The sequence below is a fragment of the Mercenaria mercenaria genome, chromosome 2, assembly GCF_021730395.1.
Source record: "Mercenaria mercenaria strain notata chromosome 2, MADL_Memer_1, whole genome shotgun sequence".
Classification (NCBI taxonomy): domain Eukaryota; kingdom Metazoa; phylum Mollusca; class Bivalvia; order Venerida; family Veneridae; genus Mercenaria; species Mercenaria mercenaria.
Window position 1 is genome coordinate 20866235 of NC_069362.1, and position 26794 is coordinate 20893028.

Genomic DNA, 26794 nt, shown 5'->3' on the forward strand with positions numbered 1-26794 from the left:
TGCAACCCATGATTACAATAGGTAACAGTTAACGGCCACGCACCACCTAAAGCATGCAAAACCACAGATATTTTATATAGAATTGTATATAAAATAGACTCTATTTTGACAGTTGTCACTGTTCATAATCATGCTTTTTCAGTGACAATTTAAGGTTAAAAAGTAGGACTGGAGCAGGTCTTTAACTTCATGAATATTTCAGAGACATCGTTATCTATAAATTTCATACACTGACCGTATTGCAACTGCTATATAAGGAAGTCTGTATTAAGGACAACCTCCAAAACAGACCATAACTTTACATCCTGCAATTTACCTATAAAGGTTTAATGTAGTGTTATTTCTAGAGCTCAAAAAGGGCAGGGTGCTGTCAAAAAGGAGCAAGGGGCTGCCAAAAAGGAGCAGGGTGCTGTTTTTAACAGGAAAGTTACCATAGTTGCGATTCCGGATGTTTATAAATATGTATTCATAACATTTATGATTATTGCATACTTATCAAAGAATGAAGTGGTAAATGGTATCTTCCCAAAACCAGTAGATCTTACAGAGTTTACAAATGTGTCTTTACATTACTTTGTATTTCTGGTCATAACATTCAAGCCTTTTTTTAAAAAATGTCACCAAGGATGTCAACTTATTCATGTGAATATGAAATAGTGGAGGCCTTTATATGTATATAAGCTTGAAACCATGCAACATGTTACAACATAATGAAAAGGTCTGTTTCAGGTCACATTGTAAACTAATACTTACCAAAATTCATTTCATATTGATTAGGTCTTTTGTCAATATTTCATTAACGGAAAAGTGCTATAAAATACGGATACTGGTACACTTTTGGAATGTCGTCTGAAAGTGTTTTACTTAGTTTACTTGATGCATCAGGGTAAACCAGAGATAGTTCCTTTAATTTTGATGTTTCTTATCATAAAAAAACGCTGATTGTCAGCTTTTTTTTTTGCAATTATGGAAAAATTGCAAACGACGTGTATATATAATAAGAATCGTGAACGGACATTCCATTTGAAATTCACCAAATCTGTGCATTTTTTAAGTTGAAAGTACACTTATTATTATATTAAACAATGGTCTAATCTAAGGCTTGCATGAAGAAATTGTACAGGGCACTTTTCACATGCTCGGTAATCAGCTGTCCGCTTATGGACAATTAATAAATTGGCATCATTTTGACAGTACAAAGGATCAGTACTCTTTAGCGATTAATTTTAACACTTCATTGATTCTCATCAACTGTGTGCACTCACCATGACTTAATTTGCTGATCAAAAAATCGGGGAGGCATGTCTACCGGATAAAGGGTGGGATTTAGCAAAAGATCAAAGGCAGGAGGGCGCATTTTAAGGGCAGCGTGGTGGCAGTTAAAAAGGGCAGGGCAGGGCGCCCCGCTGCGTCACTCTAGAAATAACACTAGTTTAATGTTACCTCTTATGAGAGACCATCTTTTAACAAAGAGTACTTTTTTCATTGCCCCCACTCCCACATGCTTTGAGTGTGGTCTTTCAAGGACACGTTTGACTAAATTTGAACTGTATACTTCCTGTTATTTATGGTAATACTAGGATATATACAAAAATTGAATTTTCAGTATATTTCTAGAAGTAAACCATTTAAAATCATGTTTACTTTTAAAGACTACTCATCAAGTTTGTCAGAAAACCTCTGAAGTATTGCCAACAAAACTCTGAGAAACAATATTTATACCTTTTTATTTTCTCCTAATCTGTGCTTTTCTATGCTTTGTCTCACATGGCTGAAGGAAGAGAAGAGAAAAAAGAACATTACATCTCAACCCATATTAACTGCCTTATACCATCAATGGGGCAAAAATTCTTTCTGTAGAGATGCAAAAAGTCTCTTGTAATCAGGTGATTTCAATATTCAAAATCCTGCAGTGTTCATTCCAGAATGTTTTTAAGTAGGGTCAAAGGGCCTCATGAAGGCAAAAACTTGGGGAGATTTGAAACAAGAGGGCCATGATGGCCCTATATCACTCACCTGTTATCATTGCACTTGAGGACAAGAAGGTCCTCAGAAAAAATATTTAAGTCCAAAGGACAGGAACAACAAAGGAAAGAAATTTAACCAAAAAGAAAAAAAAATTCTTACAAGGTACAGATATGTCAAAATACACCTAAAAATTGGAGGTACCATCCATGTTGTACCACAGAAAAGTGGTCTCAGTTTTTCCCTAAGGCCAATAATAAAAAAGTTACTAAAAATAAGCTATTCATATTAACGTAAAAGGGAAGTAATTAAAAATAAAATTATTGTAAGTGAACAAAAGAAGGATCTGCCAAATAAATCTGTTGACATAAATGAAATTTCAGATCAGTATCTTCATTAGCTACGGAGATATACCCATTTTAATTTGAAATAAAGGGAGGTAATTTGACATAAAATCAGTCCATAGTTATCTACCCTGATTGGCTCAGTCCAACTAATGATAATAATGAAATTTCAAATAAGTCCTATAAGTACTAACTGATATAAATCCATTTTGACTACAATCAGGGGAGGTAATCAGATATAAAATAACTCTGGAACCTACGATTGGATCTGATTTGTCATGGAATCCAAGATTTATTGTTGTTGAAGATATTTTGGAAGTTTGTATCAAATAAAACCATAAATGAAGTCTCTATATGGCTGCAAAAGCCAAAATAGCCATAAATGAAGCTGCTATTGTGCAGACAAGGTCAAAATAGCTAATTCTGGCCCTTTCAGGGGCCATAACTCTGGAACCCATAATGGAATCTAGCCAGTTCAAGAAGGAACTAAGATCTTATAGTGATACATGTTGTGTGCAAGTTTGGTTAAAATCAAATCATAAATGAAGCTGCTATTGTGCAGACAAGGTCAAAATAGCTAATTCTGGCCCTTTCAGGGGCCATAACTCTGGAACCCATAATGGGATCCGGCCAGTTCAAGAAAGGAACCAAGATCTTATGGTGATACAAGTTGTGTGCCAGTTGAACCCATAATGGGATCCGGCCAGTTCAAGAAAGGAACCAAGATCTTATGGTGATACAAGTTGTGTGCCAGTTTGGTAAAAATCAAATCATAAATGAAACTGCTATTGTGCAGACAAGGTCAAAATAGCTGATTTTGGCCCTTTCAGGGGCCATAACTCTGGAACCCATAATGGGATCTGGCCAGTTCAAGAAAGGAACCGAGATCTTATGATGATACAAGTTGTGTGCAAGTTTGGTTAAAATAAAATCATAAATGAAACCACTATCGTGCAGACAAGAAATTGTTGACGGACGCACGGACGCACGCACGGACTGACGACAGACGAAGGGTGATCACAAAAGCTCACCTTGTCACTATGTGACAGGTGAGCTAAAAAAAAACAGGGGCCACGAAAAAATAACTGTTTTACTTGAAATAAAAAGCTGTATTTTTAACACTTTTCTTACATGGAGCTAAATGTATTACTTTCGCTGTTCTTAAAACATAATTACAAGTCATAATATTCTTATCGTTATCAAAACCTAACCACGGAAAGTCTGACAGCCATTTACGACTATTTACTATGGAATGAATGTTTGTTGCCTGACTCCGACTTAGTGGTTATGCCACTGGGCGACTTAGCGGTCTCAGACATGTCATCTTTCTTTGGAATTTTGTTCTCCGTCGTCTGCTGTTTTTGGACGTTTTGAGAAAAACGTTAAAACTGGATTTCTTTTTTCTCCGAATCGCGACTATGTTTTTGTCCGCCATTGCGTAGCAAGAGACTGGCTACTACTTTAACATCGGCCAGTGAAATGGCATGTTACGTCATCGGGAGAGTCATATTCGATTCACAACTTCTGGAAGTTCGCACATATAGCTAATCGTAAATGGATTGAATATTTTGTTTTATGAAAATTTGTGCGCCCAATGGGCGCTATACGGCTAACATTTATGCACCAAAACGGTAAAATGTGCGCCAATGGCCCCATGGCACGGCCTGGAATGAACACTGATCCCGGTATGCAGAACCTCATTCAGCATCATAAAGATATATGACAATCAGAAACTAATGGACAATCTAAAGACATATTGTAACAGTCAGTGAAATTGAGCACAAGACAAACACTAACAAATGCACCAACTAACATGTTATATCAATCAGTGCAATCTGGCAAGACAGATAAGATGCGATACCTATCTCAAATACTTAAAACCTGAAAAAGTGCAGATTTTCTACTGAATGCTTAGAAGCTGAATTTCTTACTCATAAGGAAAAATTTAACTTTGGCAAGACTATACCAATTTCATAAGATGGACAAGAGAATGAAAGCAAGTGACCTTAATTACAGAGATCTCCATTATGTAGAATTTATTAAGTTTTAATGTGTGATACCTCTTTTCTGCAGCAGTCAAGTCACCACTTCTAAGCATTTCTTGGAGATCTTTAAGCTCCTGATTGTCTGTTCCAGATGCATGTACACTGAAACAGAAAACAGCATGCAACTTAGGTAAGAACTAACTCATTTCACTATGTATGAAATACTCTAAGTTCATGTACAAACTGACATCAAAAATTACTTTTGACACAATTGACCATAAATAAGTAAACAAACTTAGATTTACATACAATGTTACATCTTTTTTTAAAACTCCTATATTACTGCTTGCATGCACAACAAAAAGGCCCTTTACACCTTTTCTACCTAAAAAGTTTACAGTAAGCAGATATTGAAAAATCTGCTGTTATAATGACAACTGTGGGTTTTGTCATAAATATATTACTTGAGTAGTAAAAATATGGATACACAGTATCTAATACCTGAAGGGTAAAACAGGTTTAGCAATTTTCTTCACACTTCCAACCCTGACAAAATCTTCAAAACCAAGATCTAAAAGACTGCAATACAAAACAAGATATGAAATTAAGGTTGGACTCAGCATCTAATGAATTTCAATTAACATCATTTTGTTATATACTAAGGCTAAAGTTTTGTTAAAACACAAGTCATCATTAATCACAAGTCTGATAACTTAGATACTAAAATTACTGGAATACAAGAGTATTTTAGCTCAATATGTTTTACCCAATTAAAATTCTGTCCACAGCAACATTTGTTGTTGATGATATGAGTAGTTTCCATGGAAATGGTTGGCCTGGAGACTGAGAATCATTCAACTGGAACACCTCAACCAGGAAGAGAACCATTATAGAGAGTAGAAAACTTTTCCCTGCACCAAATACACCTACAAATGCAAGGAAAATTCAAATAAGTTAATTATCTGTACTAACACTGAAATGTCCTTTCATGACAGCTGTAAATATATTACGTTTAAGCACATCTTCTAGTGATATTTATGGTAATGAGTTATCAAGCTATTCAATTACAAGTTGCACGAAATCATTATCTTAACCAATGAATATCAGAGCTGCATCCACAAAAAGAAGCAAAGATGACTTATGCTATTAAATAAGTAGCCCTTAGGCCGCCTTAGAAAACCAACAGTAAGTTTTGACCTTAAGCCTGAAAATCCTGCAATTTCTATCATACTACTTTTACATAATGAACCAAATTCTGGTGTTTGTAAATAGTAAGGATATAGAGAACATTTATCTGTGTAAGACTGAAATATCTTTCACCAAGTGAACACCAGTTGAAATATTTTCACACATGGCACAGCCACAAGTGAAAATGTGCAATATGGTGTTTATAGAGAAAGATATTACCGTCTTGCATGTAAAATACATAAGTTTTATTTTTAATGGGTTTTGTAAAAGTATACCCATGTTAGCAACACAACGGTAAATAAACAGCTTCATGACTGTCACAATGAAAAGACGTCACAATAACTATGTCAAAACAAGAAACTGCATTCAATAAACGCTTGATGCCCCCGGTGGCATCCTTGTCGATATAAAGCAACCAACGTCCAAAATGAGGTCAAGGTCAAGGTCAAACTGAGGTCAGGTGAAGTCTGAAGATGAGGAATGGTCACAGGTTACATCTGCATTAGTATCAAGTCATTCTAGTGAGGGGTATTGATGCTAGATGAAACGGTCCCATTTGGTTAACCAAGAGATGGTCCATATAAAGCAACCTAAGTCCAAAATGAGGTCAAGGTCAAGGTCAAACTGAGGTCAGGTGATGTCTGAAGATGAGGAATGGTCACAGGTTACATCTGCAATAGTATCAAGTCATTCTAGTAAGGGGTATTGATGCTAGATGAAACGGTCCCATTTGGTTAACCAAGAGATGGCCCATATAAAGCAACCTAAGTCCAAAATGAGGTCAAGGTCAAGGTCAAACTGAGGTCAGGTGATGGCTGAAGATGAGGAATGGTCACAGGTTACATCTGCATTAGTATCAAGTCATTCCAGTAAGGGGTATTGATGCTAGACAAAACAGTCCCATTTGGTTAACCTCGTACGGACGGACGAACGAACGGACGGACGGACAGGGCAATCACTATATGCCTCCTGCATCAGTAGATGGGGCATAAAAATGTTAAACAGTTCTATGAGATTTCTTGTTTTCTTTTACATTGGTGGAGGCATACTTTGTGCCTGCATAGATATAAGTACACATCTATATCTTTAGGGAAACTATGTGTTATGAAAAAATCAATTATTCATAGATCAAATTCTTTTGCATTCAAGTGTAGTTCTGTACCAGTGAAATATAAAATGGTAATTTCTCTGCTCTGAAACTGAAAATATCAATTCTTTGTCACAGATATTTGCTAGTATTTCACTGAAAAACAATAAATAATGTTAAAGACAGTGACAACAGATAAAATCCTACCCTACTGTCTGCTGAAAAAAAATTCTGCAAACCTTACCATGTATAAGCAGAATACTGTCTACAACTGAAGATTTCTCTATAGAGAACATATTGGCTACCCTCCTCAGGGCCTCAGCTTGATCAGTGTTCAGTCTGTACCTCTCTATATACTGACTGGATAAATCATCCTGATAAAACAATTAAGAGAAAAAAATCACATTTAGTTACATACTTAGTTCATCTATTAATTACATAGATTGTAGAGAAAGTCTATTTATAACTTCACCAAATGAACTTATTATGAGTTACTTGCACGTTGGAAAGGGACTGTAGCCAAATCTCTCATGAAACACTGGAAGACAAATCATTTTTGCCATAATACCTTTGGACAAAGCTTCCTGACCAGGAGAAAAAACAGGTGTCAGATGAGACAGCATGCTCAACAATTTTAATGTCAGACAGTGAAATGAGGGGGGTGGGGAGGCTGAGGCTGTAGTTAAGAAGATTCAGTGATACTGCAAGCTTGCCATAAAACTAACCTGTAACTAACCTGTAAGCAATGCTGACAGCAATAGCAACACCAGGGTGAGTATAACAACCCTCCATATTCTTTTAATTAGCTACAAGGCAGTCTGAAAGACAGCTAAATCCCCCGCCACTGTTATGGGTAGTGAAAGGGCATACCTTTGACCTTGAGCTGTGACCTTGACCTTGAACTGACATGACTTGACTCATGAATCCAGCACATCATCTGGATGATGTGATGATCATTTGACCAAAGTTTCATGAAAATCCTTAAAGGGGTTTAGGAGATACAGAGCTCAAACATTTGACCTTGAGTTGTGACCTTGACCTTGAGCTGACATAGCTGAAGCATAAGTTCTTGATGTGATTATCATTTGACCCAAGTTTAATGAAAATCCTTCAAGGGGTTTAGGAGATACAGAGTGGACAAAATATGGAATGCTGAAACCTTTGTGACCTTGACCTTGAGCTGGCATCGCTGACTCATGAGTTCTGCACACTGTCTTGATGAGGTGATCATTTGATCCAGGTTTCATATGAACCCTTATTAGGAGATAGAGCTGACACAAAATGGAAGGCTCAAACCTTTAACCCCAAGTTGTGAGCTTGACCTTGAGCCAGCATGGCTGACTCATTAGTTTTGCACATCCTCTTGATAAGGTGATCATTTGACCCAAGTTTTATAAAATTCCTTCAAGGGGTTTAGGAGATACAGAGCGAACACGAAATGGAAGGCTAAAACCTTTGACCTTGAGTTGTGACCTTGACCTTGAGCCGACATGGCTGACCCATAAGTTCTGCACATCGTCTTGATGAGGTGATCATTTGACCCAAGTTTCATGAAAATCCTTCAAGTGGTTTAGGAGATATGAAGTGGACACGAAAGTGTTACGGATGGACAGACAGAAGGACGGAGACCATTCCTATAAACCCCCACCACTCGTGGCAGTGAATTAAAAAAGGGGCAAAAATTGTGAAATATAGGTGGCAGGTCTGAACCTTCTGTCATATGATGCTGTAAAACATCTATTTTAAGCTTAAATCAATCCCTTCAGCAACAACAGATAAAGTGTAAGTGCATCAAAGCTTATATCAAATTTGATCACTGAAGCCAACATAATGTGAGCAGGATAGCTCTACATATACTTTGTATAGTCAAGCTAACAAGAGCTGTCAGAGGAAAGCAATGCTCAACTATTCAACAGCCTTATCAATTGAGAGAATATAAGTCAAAAAAGGGCACACTTTTGTAAAAATGCAAAAAGTGTTATGGAACCTGTACAGTGCATGTCGGCTCATTACATTGGACAAGTGTGTAAAGTTTCAATCCATTCCTATTAGTGGGTACTGAAATTCCAGTTTACATAGAAAAACTTAACGAAAAATTGCTAAGTCAAAAAAGAGGCATAATTTTGTAAAAAAGGCAAAATAGTGTTAGTGTAAGTCAGTTTATCAGAGTGAATAAGTGTGTGAAGTTTCAATCCATTCCCACAAGTGGTTACAGAGACACCAGCTTAGATACAAATCTTAACCAAATCTGGACGCGAATGAAGAGGCAAGGGCAAGTCCAATAGCTCTACATATTCTTCAAATAGTCGGCCTAAAAACTTGTAAATACAGATTTTAAAGTTTGTCTAGCTGAACCAATGAAATTATTTACAATTTGCTCAGAATGTATATGTATATTTCTGCCAGACTGGTTACACTGATCACCAAGTACTTTTGGTGCCTGAAAACCTCTGCTGGAATTCCTAACTTGCTCTGTGTCTACATTTTGCCTGAAAAAGAAAAACAACAGGAGTATGCACAATTATATTACCTATATTCTGTTATTCCTGGCTGAATATAAAGGTCAGACAAAACTTAGTAGGTTTTTAATGCACTTCTATAATATGTATGTCCTGACAAACGAGATCCACTGAAAAAAAATACAATGATCTTCCTTTTTCTATCTGAACACAAAAGCCTCATGACTAATCAGGCAAACAGGTACTTAATTAAAGCTAAAATTCTCTTTTATGCAAGCTGACTATAAGCAGCTATTCATAATTTGTGAAGGATAAATTTTTACAATGCCATTTGGAATGAGTGATTTTCTTTTCTGTTATCCTTCCAGTTTGTGGTCTGTCATTCCAACAATGACAAACCTTTAATTATCTGAAGTCTTTGAATATTGCTAAATCACCTTGCATAAAAGCTAATTGTCTTTCGTTTCTGACCACTTAACTTACTGAAAACAAAGACTGAATTTACTTTCTGACCAATGCACTTTTTGAACATAATGACTTTATCAAGCTCTGACCAATGAACTATTGGAACACAAACCTCTTCCTTAATTGTAAAATTTGCTCAAAATAAGTATACAGAATATTACAGAGACACCACACTTATGCTATTCTAAATCAAGAATGAGAAATGAGTTTATGAAAATACCTGTTAAGAAGATGAGGCAGTATAGGGGGCATCCAAGCCTCTATATATTCTCTTATATTGTCTAAACAACTCAGCTCTGTAGATACATTACCAGCCAATATACCATGACAAACATCTGTAAACAAAAGTTGAAATTTTCCTCTACAACTTCCTATAAACTCCATTTTCACCAATGAAATTAAATTCACTTCCTTCAGACCTAGAATTCTGTCAAAAATGAGAACCCTGAAAAACAACTTGCTAAAGTCTGAAATGTATATTCCAAATAGAGTTATATAAAGAAATTCTGGCAGTCAAAAGCCTTAAATCAGAACCAGTCCCGAAAAAATCCCAGGTCTGAACTTACAGATGCAACTAGCTAAAAACTGTTTTTCTTGACACAAAACTCCTCATACTTAAGCACAGATGTCAAGTGTTAACATCAAATGCCTTTTCGAGATTATAGTACTTTTTAATATCCAAAAGCCTGTAACATTTTCAGACATAAATCTTTGACCTTGACCTTAAATTTAGGGTCTGAAGTGCAATACCACTTGATATGTTGTCTTATTATGGCTAATGCTTGTGTTAAGATAGTTCTGCAAATTTGTGCTTTAGAATTTATGCAAAACATAACAACAGCTGTCTGTAAGACAGCCAATGCTCCACAAATTGAATTATTGTCCCAGAAGCAGGAAAATATCACCCTAAATGTTAAAATATCTATGGAGTTTCAACCCAGTATCTGCATTAGTTTTGGAGATAGCAAATTGCATGCAAAACTTTAACCTGAAGTTTTAAGTTCAAAAGGGGACATAATTTGACCAAAATGCAAGTCAGAGTTATGGGACTTGATGCAATCAACTAGTTTTATAACCCTGAAGGCACATGTGAAGTTTCAATTTAATATCTGCATTTGTTCTGCAGATAGTAACTTGCACGCAAAACTTTAACCAGAATTTTCTAAGTTCAAAAGGGGGCATAATTTGCCCAAAATATATGTCAGAGTTATGGGACTTGACCCAGTGAGGTTGGTAATTGATCTAGAAAAAGAAAAAATAAGTTTCAAATCTATATGCCTTTTAGTAATAGCTGTATGTACTTGCATGCAAAACTTCAGCCAGGATTTTCTAAATCCAAAAGGGAGCATAATTTGGCCAAAATGCCGGTCAGAGTTATGGGACTTGATGCTATCAACTAGCTTTAAAACCCCAAAGGCACATATGAAGTTTCAATTCAATATCTGCATTAGTTTTGGAGATAGTAACTTGCATGTAAAACTACCTAGGATTTTCTAAGTCAAAAAGGGGGAATAATTTGCCCAAAATACAGTCAGAGTTATGGAATTTGACCCAGTGAGGTTGGTAATTGAGCTACAAAAAAGAAAAAATAAGTTTCAAATCTATATGCCTTTTAATAATAGCTGTATGTACTTGCATGCAAAACTTTAACCAGGATTTTCTAAGTCCAAAAGGGGGCATAATTTAGCCAAAATGCAGGTCAGAGTTACGGGACTTGATGCTGTCAACTAGCTTTATAACCCCGAAGACACATGTGAAGCTTCAATTCAATATCTGCATCAGTTTTGGAGTTAGTAACTTGCATGTAATACTTTAACCAGGATTTTTTCTAAGTCCAAAAGGTGGCATAATTTGCCCAAAATACAGTCAGAGTTATGGACTTGACCCATTTAGGTTTGTAAAAAATAAGTTTCAAATCTATATGCCTTTTAGTAATAGCTGTATGTACTTGCATGTAAAACTTTAACCAGGATTTTCTAAGCCAAAATGGAGCATAATTTGCTCAAAATACATGTCAGAGTTATGGGACTTGACCCAGTGAGGTTGGTAATTGACCCAGAAAAAGAAAAAAATAAGTTTCAAAGCTATATACCTTTAAATGATAGCCATATGTACTTGCATGCAAAACTTTAACAGAGGTGTGATGCCGACGCCGACGCCAGGGTGAGTGGAATAGCTAGCTAGACTATTCTTCCAATAGCTGAGCTAAAAACTGCATTTTTCTGCATTGAAATGTGTGTGTGTGTGGGGGAGGGGGGTGGGGTGGGTTAAACTTTTGATGTCTGTCAAAAATTAACTCATCATAGAAAAGTCATCTACGAGCTTGAGTGATGTTGTATTTTATCATCAAATGACTCATTCCAATATCTCACCTTCATGTTGCCAGTTTGATGGGCTGTAGCCAGTGAGGGGTTCTATTTCTACTTCCAGAGAGGATGAAGGACCATAGTATGTACTTCTTGCAAGGAATGACTGCAGTGGATCAAAGTCTAAATGCTTTGATATTACCCATATATCATCTGTAATATATAACCAATACATCATCTGTATCATATACATTTGTACTGTGAAATCATTTAATTTCATGGGCATGAAATTTCGTGGTTTTGGTCAAAACCTCAATTTCGTGGGGATATGAATCCGTGGATTTCAACTTTTGAACATAAAATGAATAGAAATTTTACTTGTTCGTTGGGATTAAATTTTGTGGATTGACTTAACCACAAAATCCACGAAAATTAGTGCCCCGCAAATATTAATGATTTCACAGTAACTGATATACCTTCCATAACATATAACCTGCATACCATCTGTAATATATTTGCCATAAATCATCCGTAATAATAGCCAATTTCTCACCTTAGTTAGCATAAAAGCAATATTTTCTTGTAAAAACAAGTTTTCAAAGATTTCAGGAATCACAATTTTATTCAAGATAAATACGTAGTTGTCTTAAAATTGACAATATTAAGGATATCTTTAAAATTCAGAAAGTTCCAACTCCCAACCTTCAAGACATTAGAATGATAAATAATTTATATCCTGACTTTACAAAATAAAGCAGAAATGCATGAAAAACCCTGTAACAGATTTGTTGGTTAATCAGTAGTAAACTGTGCAAGGGCAGAATAAGTTTCAAGCCATTCACTCACAGTATCTACATTGCATAATATTAATTTATTTCCTATCATTTTAAGATAAACTTCATGTTCTTTTTCACAGATTGTGACTGTGTAGAATTAAATGAAAGAAGAATGCATGTAATAGATTAGCTTTACTACCGCAAAGAAGCAGTATCTTGAACTGGGAGATTAAGAACTAGAGCTGTCAGAGGACAGCAACACATGGCTATTCAACAGCCTTGTCATCTGAATGAAAACAAAAAGTAGAAAAAGGGGTATAATTTAGTAAAATACAAATATGTACAATGCTTGTCAGCTTGTCACAGTAAACAAGTGTGTGAATTTTGAATCAATTCCCACGAGTGGTTACTAAGAATTCAGCTTACATTAAAAAACTTAACCAAATAAGGACGCCAACATCAACTAAGGACGGGTCTTATAGCTCCACCTATTCTTTGAATAGTTGAAATAAAACTGGAAAATAGTTTGTCTACTATCTAACCTTTAGCATAGACAGAGGATCGTCCTTTATAGGGAAGTTTCAGGAAGATCTGTTTCTTCTGTACCATGTCTCCATTACCTCTGTTTCTAGCCCATTTCTGCAAGTATGTTATATTTTTGCAAAAGAATGCTTAAAATATCTTTATTTGGAAAGATACATATGCCTTAAACAGCATAATTGCCTTAAATATCATTCATTTTATTAAACAGCATAATTGCCTTAAATATCATTCATTTTAATGTATGGAAAAATGTTTCATATCATTAAGTACACAGTATCTAAGAACAAAGAGACAAAAGCCTTCTGTATCACAAGAAATGGCCTTCATTTACACATTATTTCCTTAAACAATGCAACACAATTTCTAAAGAAATCAGGGTCTAAGAATCATGGAACTTTGCAGGCAAAATAGGAAAGTACCTACAGGTGCCTTAAAATATTTGTTGATATTCTCCTTTGTCCTTTTGATCAGCTGACATTCTCCGTAGAAATGTACATGTTGGTCTTTCATGTACATTCTCAGACTCTGTGTATCTTGTATCTTACGTTTACTACCAGACATCACACCTCCTTTCCTCATCTCATCTGCCCACTGGAAAAACTGAAACATACATTCAACATCTTCAATCCGCTTCAATATCTAATTTTTGTCCTTAAGTACAAACTACATGTAGTTTAATAGCAAAAAATACGCCTAGGCATCAATCTATTTTCATCAGGAAAACAAAAGAAACCATGGCAGGTAAAAGACAGGAAATGAATATGACTTTCATCCAAGGTACTCCAATGTGTTTTCTGAAAAAGTCTGAGATTTTTACCATTTTGAAAGTCAACTTTTAAACTGTAGAAGTACACTAGGTATATATCAATGCCTCTGTAATCTTCAGATTTATTCTTGCTTTTGTTTGGTGTTTGGTGTTGTATGTGTTGTTATATTTTCTGGTCCTTTGGGATCATGGATCACATTCAATATCTGTGTAGTACCTTTCATGAACAAGACTCAATCAAACTGAGAATGCTATTAAATTGCTTGGTTGAATTCTATGTTTCCAAAGGATCTTTCAGATTTCATTTCATGTCACACCAACACAATTATAAGTGATATTGCAACTTTCCAGTTTTTTGGTGGTGAATGAAGATCACAGGCACTTTTCTGGGCATTATTTCATCATGGGCTGCCACCAATGCCATTCCATGAGCCAGCTTGATGGCATGAAACAATGAAAGAATTCTATACTCCAAGCAAGGTGTCAAACCCACAGCACTCAAGTGGTTCTTTGCATGACTAAACCTATATTGCAAATACAGTTTTTGGAGTGCTAATAACCAAGTAAGGAGTTTCATTGTCATTTAATGAATTGTTTAGTATAATAGCTAAACAATAACAATTACTCATGTACTTGAATCAGTTAATCATATAAAATATTGATGTTGAAATTTTTTTATCACAACACAGGGTAAAATGAAGTCAAAAATTACTTCACTCATCCGTGGTGGGCTAATAACCAGTTATAATGCCTGCTTCTGGTTATTTTGCCCAGTTTACAGGGTTTTGTCCTATGCAGTTTAGTTACTATTTATAGTAAGGTATATAATAAGAGTTAATACAAGCTCATTTTTACAGAACATACCTTACACTGCTGTTTCCTGTTGGCACTGCAAGCATAGAAATATCTCCCGCAGTTAGCTCCCTCTTTCTTCACACAGATCATCTTAGAGGGTACACCACACTGACACTGGGGGTTTGGATTATTTACACATCCTCTACTGTTTTCTTAAATATGAACAGTCTACATTTAATTTGTTTTTGAGGTAAGTGGGAGTCCATGACTAGAAGTAAAAGTTCATGACTAGTAGTTAGAGTCCATGAACATAAGTAAGAGTCCATGACTAGAAGTAACAAGAGCTCGTCGAACACGAAATGCCCCCCTTGATGCATTCAGTAATTGCACAAGGAACAGAAATTATATGCTCATTGTAAACAAAAGTTCATTCTGGTTTAATCTGACCTTGACCTTTAACCTATTAACCTAACAAGAGATTACAGAGTGATCTTGGCGCCATCCACTCAGCCATTTTTGAATGTTCCAAATTTCAAGACTTGTTCAAGGTCAAAATCAAGGTAAAATTTCATTTCGGTACAAAACAATGTGTATGTGGTCCAAATTTGAAAGCTGTAGCTTGAGAAATGTGAAAGTAGGTCACAAGGTCAAAATCAAGGTCAAATTTTATTTCGGAACACAAAACTACGCAAGTGGTCCAAATTTGAAGCCTGTACCTTCAGAAATGTGAAAGTAGGTCACTAGGTCAATCTCAAAATCAAAGTTCATTTCAGTACACAAAACTATGCATGTGGTTCAAATTTGAAGGCTGTAGCTTGAGAAATGTGAAAGTAGGTCACAAGGTCAAAATCAAGGTCAAATTTTATTTTGGAACAAAAAACTATGCATGTGGTCCAAATTTGAAGCTTGTACCTTCAAAAAGTGAAAGTAGGTCACTAGGTCAATAACAAGGTCAAAGTTTTTTTCAGTACACAAACCTATGCATGTGGTCCAAATCTGAAGGCTGTAGCTACAGAAATGTAAAAGTAGGTCACTAGGTGAAGATCAAGGTCAACTCATGTCAAGGTTCATCTTGCCACTCAAAACTATACATGTGGTCTAAATTTGAATGATGTAAGTTATTGAGAACCACTAAATGATGCTACATAACAAAATATCAAAGCCATAAACTTTGTGGTTTGGACAAGAAGATTTTCAAAGTTTTCCCTATATAAGTCTATGTAAACCATGTGACCCCCAGGGCGGAGCCATATTTGACCCTAAGGGAATAATTTGAATAATCTTAGTAGAGGACCACTCGATGATGTGATATACAAAATATCAAAGCCCTAGGCTCTGTGGTTTTGGACAAGAGGTTTTTCAAAGTTTTTTCCTATATAAGTCTATATAAACCATGTGACCCCCAGGGTGGGGCCATATTTGACCCCAGGGAAATAATCTGAACACTCTTGGTAGAGGACCACTAGATTATGCTACATACCAAATATCAAAGCCCTAGGCCCTATGGTTTTGGACAATGTGACCTTGACCTTTGACCTAATGACCTCAAAATCAATAGGGGTCATCTGCTGGTCATGGCCAACCTAACTATCAATTTTCCTGACATTAGGCCCAAGCGTTCTTGAGTTATTGCCTGGAAACCATTTTACTGTTCCTGGTCACTGTGACCTTGACCTTTGACGTACTGACCTCAAAATCTATAGGGGTCATCTGCTGGTCATGACCAACCTCCCTATTAACTTTCGTGACCCTAGGCCTAAGCGTTCTTGAGTTATCATCCGGAAACTGTTTTACTGTTCAGGGTCACTGTGACCTTGACCTTTAACATACTGACCTCAAAATCAATAGGGATCATCTGCTGGCCATTACCAACCCCCCTATCAACTTTCATGATCCTAGGCCCAAGTGTTCTTTAGTTATTATCCGGATACTGTTTTACTATTCAGGGACACTGTGACCTTGACCTCTGAAATACAGACCTCAAAATCAATAGGGGTCATCTGCTGGTGATGACCAACCTCCCTATCAACTTTCATGATCCTAGGCCCAAACGTTCTTGAGTTATCATCCGGAAAGGGATTGGTCTACATTCCGACCGACCGACCGACATCTGCAAAACAATATACCCCTCCTTCTTCAAAGGGGGGCATAACTAGAAGTAGGAGTGAATGACTAGAAGTAGGAGTCCATGACTAGAAGTAGGAGTCCATAACTAATAGTAGGAGTCCATGACTAGTAGTAGGATTCCATGACTAGAAGTAGGATTCCATGACTAGAAGTAGGAGTCCATGACTAGAAGTAGGAGTCTATGACTAGAAGTAAGAGTCCATGACTGAGGCAAGGAGGAAGGCAAAGTCAGATAGACACGTCTTTAATTAATAAAAGGACAAGTTCATAAATATAAAAACCAGGAAAGCATTATTTCCAATCATTTCCTTTTTCTATGAAATAGATGTAAGTACATGGAGAACACATTCATCCTAAAATAATCCTAGTAACTTACTTGATTTGTATTCAGAGTATCCTGAGGTGTCCACTTTTGACAAAGCATGATGGTATCTTTTGGCCACATCAAAAAGTTGAGTGTTCACATATTCTGTAATAAGATAAATTATTTTCAAATGATGATTTGACTGCACATGTACCATCATCGTTAAAACAACAAATCTGTCGTGGAGAATACGTTAATCTGGCCTTACTTTTAAAAGGGGCTATCGAACTGTCTGAATTTTGTAAGGGTAGTATTTTCAAACTCTTGGCGGATGGCCACATTGAGTCATCTCAAAAAGAGTGCAAAGATAAAATTACATCTATAGAAAAATGGACCAATGCATTTATAATTCATGCTTCCATTTACCTTCAGACACATAGTGATAAAGTTCACGAGTTACTTCACTATATGTTTAACATACGGGACTGTGCAATGCGCAAAGGGGGCAACGGGTGGAGAATTTATGACGAACAATTTCGCCTCCGCCAGGCTATATGTCCGTCCCCATGGTCACAAACAAATAACGAACTTTGGTGGCGATGTATACAGGTCAAGGATAATCAGTCTGCGAATCAGTCAGTTATAAATCCTCTCAGGTACACGTGCCATGATTTTAACAGAGGTAGTTGTTTCTGGTCAAACTGTAAATATCCTCATATATGCGCAAAATGTTTTGCACCACATCCTGAGGTCACCTGTTCCCAGTCCGGTGCTTCAGGTCAAGGTCAAATGACAAGCCCTCAGGTTAATTTTCGTGGCAGGGGCTTTCGCCGACCGTTCAGAGGACCTAAACGAGGTCAACCAAGAAAACAGTAAAACTGTAAGCATTAACTCAACAAACAGCCCATCAGTTCAACAGCTCACCAATTTTGATATTTCTAATTTGGCAAAATCACCAGTAAAAGTGGAAGCCTTGAAACAATATGCACTCTTGTACGAAACCAGTGAATCTAAGTTTTTACTAGACGGTTTTACGAAAGGATTTTCCATTCAGTACACAGGTCCTCGCTTACCACGAGATTCAAATAATTTGCGTTCTGTTGCACTCAGTCCGGAAATAATAAAATCTCAAATTAATAAAGAGTTAGAAGCAGGAAGAATAGCTGGTCCATTTGTTCATCGCCCATTTCCTAATTTAATAGTTTTGCCGATAGGCTTAGTTCCTAAAAAAACACCTTGAGAATTCCGAATGATTCATCATTTGTCACATCCCCCTGGCGGCTCAGTTAATGACTTTATTGACCCAGATTTATGCTCTGTCCAATACACTAGCTTCGACAAGGCTGTTAAGTTAGTTCAAGATCTAGGACGAAATTGTAAACTTTTCAAGTCGGACATTAAAAGTGCATATCGTTTAATACCGATTCACTCCGATGATTTTGAATTACTGGGATTTTGCTATGATGGTCATTTTTATTTTGACAAAGCGCTCCCGTTTGGGGCATCAATAAGCTGCATAACTTTTGAAAGGTTTGCTAGGTTTCTTGAATTTTGTGTTAAATTAAAACTACAGTCAGATAGCTTGATACACTATTTGGATGACTTTCTAGGGGGAGACAAATCTGTTGAATCATGTACTCGTGCTTTAGAAATTTTTAAAAGTACAATGTCTGAACTTGGTGTGCCTTTAGCGCTCGACAAAACTGAAGGCCCTACAGAGGTTTTGATCTTTTTAGGCCTAGAACTAGATTCAAACCATATGACGGTAAAAATTCCTATAGCAAAAATGCAGGCGGTTATACAAAAAATCGAAGAAATTCTTTCACGAAATAAAACAACATCAAAGAAAATGCAGTCTCTCATTGGGTCATTAAACATTTGTTGCAGAGCCATAGTAGTGGGTAGGCCTTTTATACGCCGACTAATAAACTCAGTTTGTGGTCTCACGAAGCCTTTTCATTGCATTCGAATTAAAAAAGAGATACGGCTTGATTTGGCAATGTGGTTAGTTTTTCTAAAAAAATTTAACGGTATCTCTGTTTTTCATGACCGTTATTGGATCACGAACACCGATACAGAGTTATACACTGATAGCGCGGGTGGCAAGGGATTAGGCTTTGGTATATACTTCAAAGGCCATTGGTGTTCGGCAATGTGGCCAGACACGTGGCACACGTGCAGCATCACGTCAGATATAACAGTACTGGAATTGTTCCCGATTTTGGTAGCTATATTCATTTGGGGAAAGGATTTGATGAATAAAAAAATAAGATTTAACAGCGATAATATGGCTGTAGTTCACATTCTTAACAAGTTATCCTCTAAATCAGAACGAGTTATGTGCATTGTCAGGATATTAACGTTGAGATGTTTTAACTTGAATATTTTAATCAAAGCCTCTCATGTCCCGGGTTGTACCAATGAAATCTGCGACGCTTTATCTCGCTTTCAGTTGAACAAGTTCAGAGAATTAGCTCCAGACGCAGACGTCAGCCCCCATTTGATACCAACTTTTCTATGGGACATCTTCGATCTAGAGCTAGACAGCTGCTTCTGTCAGGGATTTCAATGAATGCGAGGCTAACATATAATACTGCCTTTCGGGCATTTGAAAATTTTAGGCGGTTATACAATCTTTCAGACAGTTGGCCTATACCAGAACAAAAAATCACTTTATTTATGGCTTATTGTTTCGAAAAAGGGTTGTCACCCAAGACAATCACGACGTATATAGCTGGGCTAAATTATTTTCACAAACTTTCTGGATATTATGATATAACACAGGTTTTCATTGTTAATAAATTACTAGGGGGTTGCCATAGGAACCGTATCACACATGATAACAGAGCCCCACTAACTCTGCCTATTTTGACATCTATTTGCAGAGTTCTAAGAGAAATATGCTTCAATGCGTATGAAACAAAACTGTTAACTTCACTCTTTACTTTAGCATACTTTGGATTGTTCAGGGTTAGCGAATTAGTTGTCTCCTTTAGGGGACAATTTGATTGGCCCATTAAACGATCAGATTTGTTCATGATTGATAACCAATATCTTACAATTCAACTTCGGCATAGTAAAACAAACCAAAGGGGAAAACCGACTGTGTTAAAAATACCCAGAGAATCTGGGCCTGTCTGTGCAGTGCAAGCATTAATAGATTTCTTGGCCGTAAGACCAAAAAATGAAGGAATATTATTTTGTCATCAAGAAGGCACCCCGGTTACCAGAACTCAATTTTCAGCCATTCTGTATAAATATCTGAGTAAAAATCAAATTACTGGTACATTTAAATCACATAGCTTTAGAATCGGTCGGGCTACAGACTTGGCAACTAAGGGTTATTCAGCGAGTGTAATTATGAAACTTGGTAGATGGAAATCTAATTGCTATAAAGTATACATCCGAAAGTAATTCTACAGTAAAGAGGTGTTTTCCCACTCTTAACTGTATCAGCGGACAACATTTTTCATAGTACATCGAAGTCAGTTCTTTCTGGTAGTTATTCCGTTTAAAGCGAATTTTCCACATTTAAGGTATTCTTGTCAATTCCATCTAATAACTATTTGTAGATGTGTGGGTCCTGGGAGATTCAATTCCGTTCTGGGCTGGTAAACGAGCAGCAGACACCGGTAAACCCAACCTTTCGTTACCCGATATAACTATAGCCTGGTGGGGAATAAGCTGACTTCGATGGACATCATTTCGCCATTCAGTACAGACTCCAGTATTACTGTCATCGCCACCAAGGGCTATCATCTTACATTTAGGTGGTAACGATTTGACAAGTTTATCTTCTATCGAGCTAAGGGAGTTAATAGAGACAGAAGTGAAATATTTACGCGATGCCTTCCCCGAGACAATTATCATTTGGGTAGATATTTTACCAAGGAGGGTCTGGAGGGGGGCCTGTAATGTCAAAGCTATTGACGTCAAACGCAAACAAATAAATAGATCGGGCTGGATTATTACAAGTCGGTCTGGCAGGAGTGATATAGTGAGCCCAGATATTGATACGGCTACTAATTTTTTCAGATCTGACGGGGTCCATTTAAAGGAGGTGGGGTTGGAGTTTTATCTGTACTATTTGAAATCTGCCATAATAAAAAATCTCTGTGCGTCTCAATAATAATTTTGGGGGATAAATTGAAATTTATTGTGGCGGTAAAATTCTTATTGGCCGGAAGGTGACCAGGCGTTGCAGTTTCTATGAAGTAAATTTAACAAGTTATCGTTATTTACAATTTCAAATTTCGCTTACTTCGGAATATGGGCGTGACTTCTCTCCTCGATGGCATTCTATTTTGCGTTCAAGAGGAGACATGGCCGTCCGTATTCCGATTTTTCTATCTTATTTCGCAGGTCACTACTTTATGTAAGCTGTTATTGTTACTCTGAGTCACCAGGTTATTTCAATGGTTGTCAACTGGACTGTTGCTTCCGGTTACTTGTTTACTTATTGTTGTCGACCCGAATGTTGCTTCGGGTCACTAAGTAGTGGTAAACTCGAATGTTGCTTCGGGTTTGTTTGTAGTCTGTCGTTGACCTGAGTGTTGCTTCGGGTCACTAGGTCTGGCCCATGTAGTTTTGGTAAGGCCTAGTCGACGTGTTTGCTGCCAGTAACGCATTACAGGTTCTATCGGCATACCTCGTATCGAGCTGGTAGTGTGATTATGGGTCCTTTGCTTTCAAGGTTGGTACTGATTCACGGTACGGTCAACTTGGAAGCTGGGGTCTATGATTGCACGATCAGTGGGACTCTTTTGGTAATGCGACGCGTAGCAATTAATGCCATTAGTAATATTTTCAAAGGTGACTCGGCGACCGGGATCCTTTTGGCAATTTCACTTGTAATGTTTGACACGCTTGGTCCCTTCCGGTCGATGAGCTAGCTACCAAATTTGAGCGGCCGACACAACCAAACTTATTAATTTGAAATGATATGAATATACATGTAATTCGTAAGCAATATTTCAAGGTTTTATTATCACGTACCTATATCTATTTGAATATATTGTCGGTACAGATTGGTGACATGTTTAATAAATTTAGAGAAGGCTGTATGTATTGTTTTTTATTTCGAGTAATATCAAATAAGATAAATTATTTTCAATTAAAAATAATTTGATTTATTTATTCAAGAAATACTTGTTATGCTTGTTGCCATGGTCACACGGTTATCTCTCGGTCTTTTCTTATAACTGGTTCCCGTCTTTCTGACTGATACGAATTACATATAATTACTGAGCCGAGAACAATCTTAACGGCTTATAAAAGCAAAAAACACGTGCAGCCTTTCTCACTTACGTCGTAGTCTACCTGTAAAGAACATCGAACTTACAACTTTTCCCCGCCCGCCTCAGCCCGCAAAAGCTTTCATATTTTTGATTACTAAGATTGTTTCACCTATACTATACCATGTGATAACTATTTTTGGTCAGGAATTGCTGTTGGTTGTATATATTTTCAGGATAACACATTACAAATTTCTGTTGTATCTGCTGAATTCTGACGGTGTCACCAACTCATGTACCCAGAGCCATAAGACGAATGCAATTCAGATGTGAAAACAGTATATTGTTATGAAGACTGTGATTTTATCAAATAGACGGTAGCAGGCGCCTTAGCGGTACCTGGAATTAATGCTGATGTGAACAATCATTTGTAATATACTTATTTAGTGTGGACACTGATTTATTGGATGTGATTTGTCAGTTAATGATCATAGTGCTCGGGTATTTGTTTGTTCTTATTACACATTTTATGTGCATTTATATCGTGTGACAGTTTGTGCTAGCTTAATGGGACAATTATTTGACATTACATGTATACTAAGCAGCATAAGTCTGGACATTTAGTGCATTTACTTTATGAAGACGTAATTCTATGCCTAAATAATATAAATGTATGTATATAAAGAGTCAGACAGTCTATTTTAAGGTTTCATTCATATATGTCGCTCTATTATTATGTTGTATATTACGGTAAAATTCTTATTGGCCGGAAGGTGACCAGGCGTTGCAGTTTCTATGAAGTAAATTTAACAAGTTATCGTTATTTACAATTTCAAATTTCGCTTACTTCGGAATATGGGCGTGACTTCTCTCCTCGATGGCATTCTATTTTGCGTTCAAGAGGAGACATGGCCGTCCGTATTCCGATTTTTCTATCTTATTTCGCAGGTCACTACTTTATGTAAGCTGTTATTGTTACTCTGAGTCACCAGGTTATTTCAATGGTTGTCAACTGGACTGTTGCTTCCGGTTACTTGTTTACTTATTGTTGTCGACCAGAATGTTGCTTCGGGTCACTAAGTAGTGGTAAACTCGAATGTTGCTTCGGGTTTGTTTGTAGTCTGTCGTTGACCTGAATGTTGCTTCGGGTCACTAGGTCTGGCCCATGTAGTTTGGTAAGGCCTAGTCGACGTGTTTGCTGCCAGTAACGCATTACAGGTTCTACCGGCATACCTCGTATCGAGCTGGTAGTGTGATTATGGGTCCTTTGCTTTCTAGGTTGGTACCGATTCACGGTACGGTCAACTTGGAAGCTGGGGTCTATGATTGCACGATCAGTGGGACTCTTTTGGTAATGCGACGCGTAGCAATTAAAGCCATTAGTAATATTTTCAAAGGTGACTCGGCGACCGGGATCCTTTTGGCAATTTCACTTGTAATGTTTGACACGCTTGGTCCCTTCCGGTCGATGAGCTAGCTACCAAATTTGAGCGGCCGACACAACCAAACTTATTAATTTGAAATGATATGAATATATATATGTAATTCGTAAGCAATATTTCAAGGTTTTATTATCACATACCTATATCTATTTGAATATATTGTCAGTACAGATTGGTGACATGTTTAATAAATTTAGAGAAGGCTGTATGTATTGTTTTTTATTTCGAGTAATATCAAATAAATTAGCAATAATCTGTGTTAAATCATAAATGCAAAGCAAACAAGAAGCTGCGTTCAATAAACGCCGCCAGCAGTAACGACCTGTTTGTAGACAGTGGCTGAAGGGAAAGTTTCTGGAAACCTGTTCTACAGTAACATACCAGCAAGTGCAGCAGTAACGACCTGTTTGTAGACAGTGGCTGAAGGGAAAGTTTCTGGAAACCTGTTCTACAGTAACATACCAGCAAGTGCAGCAGTAAGGACCTGTTTGTAGACAGTGGCTGAAGGGAAGGTTTCTGGAATAATAACTTGTCTCAGTACAGTCTGCAACCTTTCAGTCTCTGACCTACTTGGAAATCTAAATTCTGTCTGGCTTACACCTGGTCCCTAAAATTAAATACAATAACCTATTTGCATCTTAAAAACATTTTTAACAGTATTAACTTCTTTGAATTCTATTTAACACAGTGAAATGTTTGTATGCTATCTGATAATATTTCTGGTGAAAACATCTTTTAAGCATAATCTTTAATTCACTGGCGCCATGACATGAAAGCCAAGTACAGTACCTAAAGACTAATATAAGAAACTAGATGTGTGTCTATGGGACTCTCTAAGATTTGCATTAGGACTGACAGACAGACATACAAAAGGGCAAATCCTTTGTCTCCCAAAAAAATTGACTATTATAGCAAATCAAGGCAATATCCAAAACAAGAGGACCATGATGGTCCTGAATCGCTCACCTGTCCCCACATGAGCTGAGTATGACATCGTTTTTTCTATTATTTGACATAGTGACCTAGTTTTTGAGCTGATGTGACCTAGTTCTGAACTTGACCTAGATATCATCAAGATAAAAATTCTGACCAATTTTCATGAAGATCCATTGAAAAATATGGCCTCTAGAGAGGTCACATGGTTTTTCTATTATTTGACATAATGACCTAGTTTTTGAAGGCATGTGACCCAGTTTTGTACTTGACCTAGATATCATCAAGGTGAACATTCTCACCAATTTTCATGAAGATCTCATGAAAAATATGGCCTCCAGAGAGGTCACAAGGTTTTTCTATTTTTAGACCTACTGACCTAGTTTTTGACCGCACGTGACCCAGTTTCAAACCTGATCTAGATATCATCAAGGTGAACATTCTCACCAATTTTCATGAAGATCCCATGAAAAATATGGCCTCTACAGAGGTCACAAGGTTTTTCTATTATTTGACCTACTGACCTAGTTTTTGACCGCACGTGACCCAGTTTCAAACCTGACCTAGATATCATTAAAATGAACATTCTAATTTTCATGCAGATCCCATGAAAAATATGACCTCTAGAGAGGTCACAAGGTTTTTCTATTATTTGACCTAATGACCTAGTTTTGGACCGCACGTGACCCAGTTTCAAACTTGACCTAGATATCATCAAGATGAACATTCTGACCAATTTTCATGAAGATCCATTGAAAAATATGGCCTCTAGGGAGATCACAAGGATTTTCTATTTTTAGACTTACAGACCTAGTTTTGGACCTCACATAAACCAGTTTCAAACTTGACCTAGATATCATCAAGATGAACATTCTGACCAATTTTCATGCAGATTCCATGAAAAATATGGCCTCTACAGAGGTCACAAGGTTTTTCTATTATTTGACCTACTGACCTAGTTTTGGACCGGACGTGACCCAGTTTCAAATCTCACCTAGATATCATCAAGGTGAACATTCTGACCAATTTTCATGAAGATCTCATGAAAAATATGGCCTCCAGAGAGGTCACAAGGTTTTTCTATTTTTAGAACTACTGACCTAGTTTTTGACCGCACGTGACCCAGTTTCAAACTTGTTCTAGATATCATCAAGATTAACATTCTGACCAATTTTCATGCAGATCCCATGAAAAATATGGCCTCTACAGAGGTCACAAGGTTTTTCTATTATTTGACCTACTGACCTAGTTTTGGACCGGACGTGACCCAGTTTCGAACTTGACCTAGATATCATCAAGATGAACATTCTGACCAATTTTCATGCAGATCCCATGAAAAATATGACCTCTAGAGAGGTCACAAGGTTTTTCTATTATTTGACCTACTGACCTAGTTTTTGATCGCAGTTGACCCAGTTTCGAACTTGACCTAGATATCATCAAGGTGAACATTCTCACCAATTTTCATAAAGATCTGTTGAAAAATATGGCCTCTAGAGAGGTCACAAGGATTTTCTATTATTTGGCCTACTGACCTAGTTTTTGACCACATGTGACCCAGTTTCGAACTTGACCTAGATATCATCAAGATGAACATTCTCATCAACTTTCATAAAGATCCTACGAAAAAAGTGACCTCTAGAGTGGTCACAAGCAAAAGTTTACGCATGCACGGGCGCCGGACGCTGCGCGATCACAAAAGCTCACCTTGTCCCTATGTGATAGGTGAGCTAAAAAGTGTAGGTTTGCATTAGGCACATTTTTACATTAAAGATGCATTTAAAACATAGCTATTATTTCAAAGCAAACATTTGCTGAAAGGATATGGGAAAGTGTTAGTATAATCATCATGTACCTGCTGGTCAGGAACTTTTCTGTCAACAGTGTGTCTGCGAGGCACACAAGGAGAAGAGATTGTTCTGTTAACAATAGGTGTTCTTGTCAAGGAAGGTGGCTTAAAACTGAAAGAAGAAGAAAAGAAAAATATTGAAATTCATTAATAGTGATGCAAATCCTTGTTCCATAATTTGGTATGTAATACAATTAATTGATCAATGAAACACATTCAAGAAGCA

General features: G+C 37.0%; 1 protein-coding gene across 2 annotated transcripts in view; it reads right to left on the reverse strand.

The window, feature by feature from the left end:
• Positions 1-26794, reverse strand: part of LOC123563456 (uncharacterized) — an 85468-nt gene that overhangs the window by 34446 nt on the left and 24228 nt on the right. For both annotated transcript variants that reach the window (XM_053531923.1, XM_053531931.1), the window contains exons 8-21: positions 26575-26680; positions 24253-24393; positions 17183-17279; positions 14749-14891; positions 13542-13718; positions 13118-13214; positions 11866-12012; positions 9714-9828; positions 8941-9058; positions 6814-6943; positions 5061-5220; positions 4796-4873; positions 4370-4456; positions 1723-1771 (exon numbers count right to left, since the gene is read on the reverse strand). In XM_053531923.1, coding sequence (XP_053387898.1) covers positions 1723-1771; positions 4370-4456; positions 4796-4873; positions 5061-5220; positions 6814-6943; positions 8941-9058; positions 9714-9828; positions 11866-12012; positions 13118-13214; positions 13542-13718; positions 14749-14891; positions 17183-17279; positions 24253-24393; positions 26575-26680 — 1645 coding nt within the window. The remainder of the gene's footprint in view (positions 1-1722; positions 1772-4369; positions 4457-4795; positions 4874-5060; positions 5221-6813; positions 6944-8940; positions 9059-9713; positions 9829-11865; positions 12013-13117; positions 13215-13541; positions 13719-14748; positions 14892-17182; positions 17280-24252; positions 24394-26574; positions 26681-26794) is intronic.